This window comes from Taurulus bubalis (assembly GCF_910589615.1).
Source record: "Taurulus bubalis genome assembly, chromosome: 1".
Lineage (NCBI taxonomy): Eukaryota > Metazoa > Chordata > Actinopteri > Perciformes > Cottidae > Taurulus > Taurulus bubalis.
Window position 1 is genome coordinate 30,709,595 of NC_136589.1, and position 12,985 is coordinate 30,722,579.

At 40.2% G+C, this 12,985-nt stretch overlaps 1 protein-coding gene across 4 annotated transcripts in view; it reads left to right on the forward strand.

The window, feature by feature from the left end:
* The window catches only part of pde4ca (phosphodiesterase 4C, cAMP-specific a), a gene marked incomplete at its 5' end in the record, with an annotated part of 50,257 nt that overhangs the window by 25,782 nt on the left and 11,490 nt on the right, over window positions 1-12,985 (forward strand). For 3 of the 4 annotated variants that reach the window (XM_079221640.1, XM_079221638.1, XM_079221639.1), the window contains 2 exons: window positions 11,577-11,771; window positions 12,928-12,972. In XM_079221640.1, the coding sequence (XP_079077766.1) occupies window positions 11,577-11,771; window positions 12,928-12,972 (240 nt within the window). The remainder of the gene's footprint in view (window positions 1-11,576; window positions 11,772-12,927; window positions 12,973-12,985) is intronic. The other variant, XM_079221641.1, reaches the window with a different exon arrangement.

Sequence of the window (12,985 nt, forward strand, 5' to 3'; positions counted from 1 at the left end):
GCTGTCAAAAACTCGCAAAAAAACTCTCGCAAAAAAAACTACAACAAATCCAACAAACCAGCAGGAGATCTTTAGGAACACTCTCCAACATTTCCAAAAATGTTGCTCACATTACTTCCACCTGTGAAACTAAAAAGCAATGCAGAAATGTTCTGCCCACTCAAACGCAGTTTTAATGCGCCCAAGGAGAGGAGTAACAGACCAGGAGGCCGAAATGGAGCCGCCTGATTTGGGTTGAGGTATCGATCTTCCCGGGGACACCGTGATGGCAGAGCACACTTTGTTAGAGTCTGTTTATTCTCTTGAGGAAAAACAAGGAGGGGTGCAGGGGGAGGTGAAGCCCATAAGATTATCAGCCTTGCCGGTGCCCATTTTGGGACTCTATTAATATCACATATTTAAGAAGTCAACACTTCTAAAGTAAAAGCTATATTTATGAGTATGAAATGATTACCAGCAATGATTGGTGGTTAAGGCTTCTGAAGTACATCCACTTTTTTGGTATCTTCCTTTATCTTGCTCTAGTTCCTCTTAATTATTTTCTTTTTTGCTTGCCTATCCTCCGGCATCTCCTTATCCATATAAAGTAGAACACAGTGCTGGTAATAAAGGGACATCTAGAGGCCTGATGTATAACACCCAGACATACATAGCTCTTTTTATAAAACATAGTGCCTCCTTGTGTAGGCATGGCACAAGCTGACAAGATGCACCTGTAGGTGGAGAAAAGATATTAATCTGCAGCTTTTGACATCAGACACCAAACTCAGAGTGTTTTCTTCGGCACTGGTGCGTCATTCAAAGCCCAATTATCTAACCGCAGAGGACAACAGCCAGATAACAGGAGCCCATTCTCCATAGATGGATAGGTGGCGAGTGTACACATGTTTGATGTCTCCAGAATACATGTGGAATACATCTGTTCTTGATACTACTTCATAAGCGGTTTACTTTGCCCAGTGGCATTTTTTGGTTTCTCTTTTCAACTTTAAACTGTAAAGGGTACACCTGCTTTTCCCTAAAAGAGAACAGATAAGAGGATTTCCCAGCAGCTTTTTTTTCTTTGAAGTGTTCTTCTGCATTCATTTATCCTTTAGATTACATTTTATGAACCTGAAATTGGCTTCAGGCTATGAAAGCAGTCTGCTCTAAACATTTTATTTGACTGTGTTTGCCAGCTCACAAAAGCATGAAAAAACTTGGGATTTTAGCAAAGCTAGCAGTGCAGCTCTTAAGGATGGGATGTTGGTCTGAATGGCCGCCACTTTTGTTCAAACTCAGATTGATTGACATGAAATTGTGTACAGACATTCGTGGTCCTCAGATCATACCTTTGATGATCCTCAGATTTTTCCACCATGAGGTTGACATTTGCATTGGCCTTTCGGTGAAACTATGAGATGGATTGCCATAGAATTGAGTACTGACTTCATGTCCACCTGTATTTTATTTAGTTGTTAAACTTTAGTAATCCCTGGACCTTTCTTGGAGTGCCACCATCAGGTCAACATTTTTATTTTTGTCCTATACTTTGGTTGAATACCATATTCCCCGCTGTGCCCATGTACAGTCTCACGAAGGCTCTTGATTTAAGTTTACCCAACGCTGTCTGCAGAGGGTCTGGTATCGAATGAAGTGGCAACCAGCTATGACAGCCAGGGAATGGATGGAAAACCGATTCAAGATTAGATCTAAATGAACCACTGACAGCAAATACAAGTATGAGCTTTGTATGGGATTTGGGAGTGAAAGAGTGTGATTTATGCACAGAGTAATTTATTATGAATAAGTCTTACAAAGACGACAGTTTTGGCAGGTCGTGTGTGAGTGAGGTTTAGCTTTAGTAGTGCATTTCTTGGAAACATAATACTCTCTCCTGTCAGTTCAACATGGGAGGGAAGGAGGGGGAAAGATAAATCTTAATCTACTCGATTTATCAAAAATGTTCAAGTGTGAATGATGGAGGCCAAACCCTCTCAAGTAGCTTTTCATTTTGTTCTCGATTAGTTTGTGGACATAAACTTTTGTCTTGGAAATAGATACACACAACTTGTGCCAGAGGTCAACAATATCTAAATTTGCCAGTTCAGTGTGACTGTGATTAATGAATCTGTGCTTTCAGCCACAGTTTCTGAATCTGATCATTTGCAGAAATTATTAAGTCATCTCGGGCTCTCCATCGAGTATAACTCTCACTGGTACTGGTGAAAGGGAGAATGTTGTCATAGTTAATGTGTCTGAAAGTGTTTTCGTCGCATTTCTTAAATCATCAGTGACTTCTAATGGTGGTCTGGACCACAGGGAGCGTCACAGACCCTCATTTATCTCCTTCACAAGCAGGAGGAACAGGTCCACTGGTGTTGGGTTGCAGGCCTCCCACACACACCCACACACACACACACACACACACACACACACACACACACACACACACACACACACACACACACACACACACACACACACACACACACACAGTAATCATGTGGGATGCAAAGTCGGGCTCGTACCTTTGTGTTTGTGCACTTTGTGCGCTTGGAACAAGCTCCCTCAAACACAGTTTTTGGTGTTGGATCCATTGTATTTAGTTTTTGAGCTTTTGCAGTGTGACAGGTGTTATGGACTGAATTCTTTCCTAAAACCCCAAAACTTTATTGTCCAGTGACGAGCTTTCCAGAGACTAGCAAGTAAGAATACGTTTGTGTAGCATAAACAGAACAATTGGGCAATATTTTTGCCTGTGTGAGTCTTTTTGCATCCATGTCCATTTAAAGACCAGTTGAGACTTCTTCCTGTGATATCTAAAGTATTTAGATATCACAGGAAGAAGTCTCAACTCAATTAGGCCAGTCACGACAATAACGTTATTAACTTATCGCATGATATATGGACATGACCTTGACCATTTTTGCTGACCATCGATGCATGTTTGTTTACATAATGCCTCCAACATTTTAGCCAATGCGATGTGGAATCAAAGGGTAATTTCTCTTTGAAGGGATGTACTTTCATTATTCTGCTTTTATATTATCATTATATCTGTGGCATAACATGGTCTTGAAATGACAATAATATTTCATGTTTATCCCAATAATGTCTTGTACAATATATCGTCCAACAAAAGTAATCACCATGACAGGCCTATTTACCATCTGGGTACGATAGGGTATGTATAAAGTAAATGGAGTTGTATCATAAGGCTTTACTTTACTTTACTTTACTTTACGTTGTTTGTATTGTTTTGGTGGACGTAGACCATGGAAACAGTTCACACTAGATTGAACTTGGAAAGGATACACCGGAATACAGACATGAAGATCAGATTTTCTTTAAGCATCAGCTGCATTGATTACTTTCAGATTAAAAACGTCCTTTCCTGCTTGTAAATGTTAACGTCGCTCCTGAACTTCTTGTTGCGTTTGTTTTGTCCTCATGCCTGCCTGTTTTAGTAAAAGTCTTATTCATAGTTTTGCTATACGTGGTATACATGCTGTACCACGCATGCTTGGTTGTCTGCTAAGTTTACCCTAAATTACTTTTAGAACAAAGAACCATCTAAATATTGTCTGAACTCAAACTGTGGCAAGTTGATTTATGCTAGTATGACAAAGCCACATATTGGGTGCATATAAGGGTTCAACATGCTAAAGTAATATCATCATAACGCGTTTATTTCTCTCTCGTTCCCCGCAGGATGTCTGATGTTTCTCTGTGGTTGCATCTCACCTCAGGAACCTTTACCATTAATAAATCACGCTGTTCATGTTACAACATTTTTATAGACCAGGTTCTGAACTTTTCCGAACCTTTACTCTCTCCTCTCCCCACTTCCTCTCTTCAGACCTACCACTTATGTTCATTTCCCTCCAATTCTTCTCCTCTCACTTCACTGTTTTCTTTGCTGTGCTATGCAATCCTAGAGGATAATAGTCCTATGCGTGTGTATGTGTGTGTATGTGTGAATGTCTGTGTAGGTAGACTAGGACACTCCTATGAGTCACTGTAAATCTCTTCTAACTCACAAAGGTTTATTATTCGCTGCTAGTGCTTCTAACCTCACTCTGTAGTTCTTTACACACGGACCTGACTGTAGACTTTCAGGAAAAAGAGAAAAACACAACTATCAAGTTTATCATTTTCTTTCTGTACACGTCCCTGATCATGATACCATACCAAACATCCGTCAAACGTGCTTCCTCAGTGGAAGTCTTACTGTTTCAATCGATTGATGATTGACAGAGACACTGTCCTCCGCAGACACCTCACGCTGTTCAGAGCATCAGAGGTCAGCATGCGTTCAACATCCAACAGCGCAGCCGTCATGATGGCATTGTGTTGTTTTTCAAAAGAAAAGATCTGAGGAAGAGGGCTGGGTTCTGAGATTACAGGCGTCAGAGAGGGAACGCTGAGAGTACGAATTACATGTAAAAATAATTTCACACACTCGCTTTGTTTTCTTCATTTTTGTCTGGCTTTCAGCTGTTCTGCATACCAAAATAAACTGTTCTGATTTAATCACAGGTGGCAGACTTAAGTACAGTAAGGCAGTGACCACACACACACACACACACACACACACACACACACACACACACACACGTGCACGCGTGTGTGTGTTTCTATGAAAAACAAATACTTTTTTGTTATAAAGTAACAAATATAGTCTTTGTTGTCATTGGCATAGATCCATTTGTCTTCACTATATTTTATACAGTTACACATTTGAACTTAAAGTGATAAAATATTCTTTACTGATTCTTTGGGGTAATTAAGTAAACAAACAGTCACATCACTGGCTCTATACAAATGTGTCCCGTTATACAGTATGTCTCTGAACTCTGACTTGTTTTATGAAAAGTCAGTGAAGTGATTCTGTGTTCCTGCCTTTCTGTTGTGTTGTATTGGCTCACATTCTTTAAAAAACATTTTTCATTGTCGGATTCTGAACAATACACATACATGGTTATCACAGTTTCAACATGTCTATACTCTAAAGATGTTGACATATTTACTTTGTTTTTGTTGGGTGTGAAATGACACAATGCCTGAAAGGTTGCTATTCATATGCACTTTCTAAAATAATACCAGCTAAACTCAGCTTTTAAATTCTGTGTTACTCTGTTGAATGCCTAAAGGGGATCTACTGTATATATGCAACATGTAGCGTTTCCCTCATGTTTCTTAACATGGGAGATTGACCACTGAAATCAGTTGAGGGAACAGTTGAGGGAAATTCTATGTTCACCTTTTTTGCAGGAAGTTAGATGAGAAGATCTCATGTTTGTACACTAAATAAATCTACAGCCATCAGCTGGTTAGCTTAGCTTTGCATAACAATTGGAAAGGCGGGTACAATTAGACGATCAGCACCTCTAAAGCACATTGTTAACACGTTATAACTTGTTAGATTAATCACAAAAAAACGAAGTAAATACAACAATTTCCCTTTTTACGGGTGTTATGTATCAAACTATTTCTTGGCTAGCAGCACTCTCGGAAGTTTTCGTTACCGGACGAATTGAGCTTTTAACTCTTCGGCTTTTGTTTGTTGCCAGTACTAATGCTAAGCTACGCTAATTGTCTCCTGGAGACATGTTTTTTTGTATTGATCTTTTCCTTCAATTTCATTCTGAACAAGAAAGTGAATAAGCATATTTCCCCAAACTATATTTCTACTATTCTTAATGCTGATACTCATTTAAAGAATATTAAATACATGTATGTGAGACCAAAATGAAATAAATGTAATCGGAGTCCATATAAATCATATTAAAGTATCACATTTTGCCCAAGAGGCAACAAGCTAAGACAAAGACAATTTGTCAGCGGTGCAACCACAACTTAAATAGAGATTACAGCCAGAATGTAATAGGCACATCATTTGCATAAGGCTATGTGACTTGATGTAGATCTACTATGTACGTATAAAGACACAACGTCCACCAGGTTGCTGCGTTGGCCAAATAATATGATGTCACAGGAAAGGAGAGGAAGGGCAAGACAAACAAACAGGGTGGTTCTCCCTCTGTGCGAGGGGCCTCTGTGAAAACAACCAGACAGCTTTTATCCCAGAACACACACTGCTGACTCTCATGTTATACATAGAAAATATCACAGTGAATGTGAAATTGCTCCAAGACTACTTTTTAAGGCCTGTCCTTCTGATGTGGCCAGCTTTACCACCTCCGTGGTTCACTTTGTTCTGTGTGTTGAGCGTCAGGGTTGTGGACTCTCAGCTGCTGGTGTGAACTTTGTGGTCTCGTTAAACCAAAGCTAATCCTTGTTCGCTCCAGAACATCTTTTATATGTAATTTGCAGATACATACAGCCCAGATAATAATGCTTACTGTAAACACCACGACACTCTCAAGCGTCACTAGATGAGATCTGAGTGACATGTAATAAATTCCTTATTTTAAATGTCTTATGAATAGATGGCTGAACCGGTCCTGCAAGTTGGCTTTGGTGTAATACATTCTACATCTGACTGTGTCACAGAAAAGTCCTGGGAATGATGAATGAAGTTTCAGATGACAGCTTGCCCTGGTTTACAGGCCTATCTCCTCCCTCTCGCTCGCTCTGCCCCGTAGCTACTGTTTTTTAATGCTCCCCAGATGGGATTGAGGTTGCTGTGACAGGCAGTGACGCAGGCGGGGTGTCGAGTATCAGGGCCACTGACAGTTAACCATCAATCACGCTTCTTACCCGCCAGCTACTTAAATAACAGACGCTGTAACACACCTCTCTCTTTACACCTTTTTTTAAGGGCTTCATGATGCCCAAGTAATAATGTATAGTGTGTGTGTGTGTGTGTGTGTGCGTGTGTGTGTGTGTGTGTGTGTGTGTGTGTGTGTGTGCGTGCGTGCAATGCCTTTGAGGCAGATGTGAATGGAGCCCTGCTTGTGTGCAAATGCAGATGCCAGACCAGTAAGGACCTATTAAACAATATACAGTTCCAAATAAGTAGCATGTGTTTCAGCTTGCATGTTATCTTTTATAATCAATATTTTCTGCACCTTTTTCTGCATATGAACATCTTTGTCTCATTTACAGTACAGGGTCGTGGTGATAATTCAATATAATCGTTTACTGACTTTCAGTGTAAGTCCTGTATTAAAAACATGATCATATTTTGATATTGTTTGACAAACTCTGGTACAATTTGTAACTAAAAACTCACAAAAGGAGTTTCTCTTTTGCACATGTGAAGTCAGATATTGCATGCATTTCCCCAAATGCGGCATGTTTGAAATGTTTTGTTTTTGCCCGAAAGAAAGTTTGCTGTCCTATGAGACAAAGACATTTTCATATTTGAGAGGCTGAAGCAAATCTTTTGCATTTCTTTGTCTTTGGATAGATTACTCAGATAATCAGTTATCAAAACTGTTGCTGATGGATTCTTTGTTAATTCATACATTAATACAGTGTTCAGTAATTCCACAAACTAAAGTGGAATATCCATATTGGCCAGCTCATGCAATCTCACTAAATCCCAGTAGAGGGACCCTGTCCTCAGAATGACTTGTTAGTTTTCTTTCAATTCTCCAGACTACTACACGCATCAGCCATCACTCTGCAGAAACGGTATCTGATATATTATTACCCCTCTCACACAACATGATTATTTAAAACAAAATCCCATTCTGTTTTTATCACTCGAGGCTGAGAAAGGGAGAGAGGGAGGGACCTAACCGGTGATGAGTGCGACTGGCTGGCATGTGAAAGACACAAAGACAATGGAGTCGTGTATGAAGACCAGCCGTCCAAACAGGCACGGTACCCCTGGGTGTGCTTCCTGTCCGGACAACAAGTACATTTAGCCTGGACACTGACCTTTGACCCCTTGAAAACACAAAAAGCCTCAGTTGACATTATTAGTGTACACATTGTTAAGTGTATGCTTAAAGACCATGCACTATGGCACCTTTAACGGTACATTCGCCCGTCAACACTCATATAATACAAACATCTGCAATAGTCTTTTTCCAGTATGAATATAATATATACAATACAATAGCAGAATATACATTTTATCTGAAAATATATATGAAAACCATTTCATCAAGTGATTAGTTGCAGTAGGTTTATACAGCAAAGGAAATAGCAAACAATATAATGTATGTCGAACAATAACACAAACTTTAAATCAACTCTTCTCTGACACAGTCCTACAAAAACTGACAAAAACACACACTTCAGTCTAGTTTGGATCTCCATTTGTTGTTACCTAGGCAACAACTGCACCTGGTGTTCATGCTGATATATTTCTCTTCATTCATATAAACCTAAGGGATATCATTGCAATAGTACTATTAGGAATCATGCACATGCAAAAATATGATATTGTTGTGTCTGTGTGTGTGAAAGGTAAATAGTTCAGTGTCATGAGTAAGTCACGACTATGTTCACTTCACTGGGAAAGACGAGAAAACTGAAAGTGAAATAGCAGCGAGGGATAGACGTGGGAGATATTTTGATCTGTGATCTAATTTTAGCTCGGCATTGGCTTCAAATAGAAACTCCCCCATAAATATTCATGAATGGAGGGGGAAATTCTGCAGCTCTGTGATGCAGAGCGAAAAGAGAGGGAGGGGATGACTCTGTATTCTACCTGAAACTCTATTTTTAGCTTCGTCACTGCCTCTCTGCGTCTAGTCCCCGTGCTCGGGAGGCTAAATTTAGCTGCAGAGAGGCAGCAGTGTCGTGCAGAGACAAAAATAGAAACACGTTTTACGGTCAGAGCATGCAGGAGCAGCCAGGGGTGCAGAATCGAGAGAGAGGTCAGAACAAGATAGATGGAGAGAACAGGATGAAGAGTGAGGAGTGGATGTAGCTGCATGCGTACTTGTGGTAACTGGGCAGGGATGATGTGTGTGCTTATAGATCAAAACTATACACACTATAGGTGTGTAAGATGGCACGTTTCACTGCTCTTGCACATTACAGGCATCATTTACACATCTAAACCAGGCTTGATACCTATTTTTCTGTACAGGTGATGAGTAATCCTCACATTAGTGACACACACACACACACACACACACACACACACCTACACACACACACACACACACACACAGTCAAGTACACATTTGTACATTTGCAGGCATGCACCCCACCAGCTTGAGCCACAGTCACACGGTGCACAGTTAAGACAAAAATCCCTCATGTGTGTGTCTGAGAACAGGTTGTACTCTCTTGCTCTTTGAAATTCTATTTACTCTTTCTCTCTCTTTGCTCTTTTACCCCTCACCCATCTGTCTTCCATCCCCCCTTCTGACTCCTCTCCCTGGTTATGTATAGTGCAGTCAGTGAGTCTGGATCTGTCACATGAATGGAGGAATGGGGGCTTCTGTTCAGTGTTACGTAATAGCCAGTAACACACCAACGTCTTGTCCTCATGCAGCATCCTAGGAGGCTAGCAGGATGGGGAGGGGCACTGGAGGAAGGAGTGGAGAGAGGAATGAATGGGATGTTTGCGTGCTGCATAGTGCACATTAGATGTTGTGCTGTAGAAAACATACACCTGTATTTTTCGATCCATTACCTTTATCGTTTCATATATCAAGCTCACAATTCTATGCTAATGTACATTTTTCCAATATTTATTTATTAACAAATACTTGTAAAACTACAGTTTTACTTTCTGTTCAGTGCAAATTAGAAACATGTTTACATTCTACCATGCTAAACAAACAGGGAAAATATGGTGAAAATGTGTTGATATACGGTGAAAATACGGTTGATGTATATCACATATACATCAACATATATTCTGTTGCATAGTGCTAATCAAATTAAATCGTAGGAAGCTTGTAACATGCAGATGGATCGACTTAATTCAGCGCTGTGTTGTTCAGTCTGTCCAGGAATTTGTGATGTACTCATGACTGTGATGGTGTGATGGTGTTGTGTTTCATTATTTCCCATACTTACCATCAACAGACATTTTGAGCTCAAACACTCCTGCACCAATAACTCAGGGATTAAATTACATTTTTGGACATCGTTTCCACTGCTGTATTTATTTGAAAAATATTGAATGTGTGTATAAGCTACTTGCCCGTCCAAAATCCTCCACAGTCTGCTAATGGTTGTTTTGCCAAAGCATGGATTTCTGCTCTGGACTTCCTCAGACTGTTTAGAAAAGGATAAGTGTTGCCAAGCGGAGGTGCAGGTCAACGGAGTCTCTCTGGGTTCGCATGTCAGCAGAGGGACTGTGGGAAAAATAGAGATGTGGATCAAAGCAGAAGCGTGCCCAGACTGTGAAGAGAGACTTCTCCATTCCTTTATTTGGTTTGTCTGTAGTCGGATCATGTTTGATCAGGAGGCACTCCTCCTCACCTGAATGCTGGGCTATTTTTAGACTCACACTCACATGACCCCACGTCAATACTCTGATGCTAATTTTATACACACACACACACACACACACACACACACACACACACACACACACACACACACACACACACACACACACACACACAGGTAGACCTCCTCTGGATGTTCAAACAGACACTCTTGTACATCAGCCACGCAGGCTTAACATTTTAATAATGTGTTCATGCTGTTGTGTTTTTCAGGCTCATTTCATTACATACATAGTGAAGTTATGGGATTTGCAAGAGTCTGTGCTTTTCTTAAAACCTCAAGAAGAAGCCGGCTGCGGCAGGAGAATAACCGATTTGCAGCCAAAAAAATAGGAATCATTCAGTTTGTGGCTCTCAACACCCACTCATTGTGGTTCCTTTCTAATTTTGTTTCTCTTATCACGGACAATAAATGCAGTGCTAGTTTTAGTCATATCAGTGTTATATCTGCACTCCCACATATTCACACTGCCCTATCCTTTGTGGCACCCTCCTAAATTTGTCATTTTTTAGCACTTATTCCAGTCTTTACTGGTTCATAATGGTCACACTTCCTTCTAAATTAAACTATTTCCTGTTCAAGAGATAAAAACGTCTGAATGCTGTTACCCAGTCATGAAAATGTGTGATATTTTTAAAGTATTGTATATTGTATTTCTCCCTTTCATTGTTTCTGGAGCAGCACCAGTCTCTCTAAACAAGCGTAACATTTTCATCCCCAAATAAAATCTGTAATCTATGGATCAGTCTTGATTGATCCATGTGTTTTTCTAAAACAAATGTATTCAATAGGACACCACAATGGCAGCTGGAATTGTAACGACCAGTCAGGCAGTATATTTCTGTACTGTACTATATTTCAGGTATCTGATGCTACAGATAATCACAAGGTGACGACCTGCATATGTTACAAATACATCCAATAACAAATTCATTTCGGACATGTAGGACCGCTCTCAGCAGACATTCTGTGTGAGATATGATGTGTTCAAATGAGCAATAGTGTCTTTGTAGGATTCATATTTCAGTGGTAAAAGCGATCACTCAGAATTCGGTATCCATGAAGGATGCATGGATGCTTCTTTCATTTCCTTTCCGTTCTGTGGAATAAATCGGTGTGTTTGTGTGTTTATCCATAAAATGTGTTTTGAGTCATCTAACCTGAATACATTCCTTCCCCCTCTCTCTCTCTTGTTGTTGTAGTTTTGATGTGGAGAATGGCTTGGCAGTGGGGCGCAGCCCCCTGGATCCCCAGGCCAGCCCTGGCTCTGGCGGTCTGGTCTTACAGGCCAACTTTCCTCACAGCCAGCGGCGGGAATCCTTCCTCTACCGCTCCGACTCTGACTTTGACCTTTCACCCAAAGGTCCTTCCAGAAACTCCTCCACTGCCAGTGACCTGTAAGTTGATTTCAGATGTTCCTCGATTCAATATTGTTGATATGGCAACTCTTTGTGAACGAGAGACACAATATGCAATGTTTGTTTTGCTTGATTTATTCAAGATTATGACAACCTTCAGTTACACCCCTTAGAACAGTCAATTGTCTCTAAATAGTTCCTCCCTCTTTTATGTTGTGTGATATGTGTATATTTAAATACACAAAAGGATGGGCCTGCTTTCCACAACTTAAATTCCCACTAAAAGCATGCTGAAAAAACCTCTGTGATGCTCTAATGAAATATAAAATTGATATCTCACTGTGCAAAAAGTCTTTCAGCCTCAATCTCCATACCAACAGTGTTCTGCCTGCTGCGCTTTAGGTCACATACAACATTAATGAGTATACTGTAGATATGCAGTCTTAACTCTGAATATATACAGTATAATCATAAGTGTAGCATGAGTCATCTCTGTACAAAGACTTTGGCCCTAATGCTGAGATATCAATGTAAGATTACTGTTAAATGCCCTGAAACAAAAAAAAGATCTCCATGTCTTTCTTCCTTGTGCTGAGAGGTTTCCACATTGATAGATTCAGATGGTGGTGCATTGGTTGAAGGGTTGGCTCCCTTACAAGCTGCAGCAAACAGTTGCGGTCTCAATTACATTTGCAAATTTGAAACTAGTCTTTTTGACATTTTCTTTGGATTCCTAGAGAGCGCTCTAAAGCCAAAGGGCCGTCCTGTTTCGGTGGATATTCTGCACATGCTTTCCTGTATTTGATTAAACTCCTCCACAGACTGATAACTTAAAAGTGTTCTACTTTTAAGTTAACTTAGATTTTTTGTCCCAGTATTTTAGTTCTATATGGACACTTTTAAAACATGCTGTGCATTGCGTGTCAAAACAATCCACAGATCTACAGCCCAACTGTAGTACAACCAGCTGTTCTTCCAACACAAATGCTTGTAAATTAAATCTGCTTCACTTAGATTGCAAGAAATTGTAAGAAAGGAGTACATTTCTTGTCTGTTATTTATTTTTTTGCTGTTTGTGTTTACGATCTGTCCCTAAAACAGTCCCTGCACAGTTCATATTGTCTAAACACCTTTAAGTCTGAAAAGTAAGCAATCGCAGGTCTCCTTATCGACTCTCGCCTATCTGTTTTTGAAGGGAAGAAAGCTTGAAGCACTGGGAAGTCAACTGGTTGTCATCTCGGTGAGACATGATA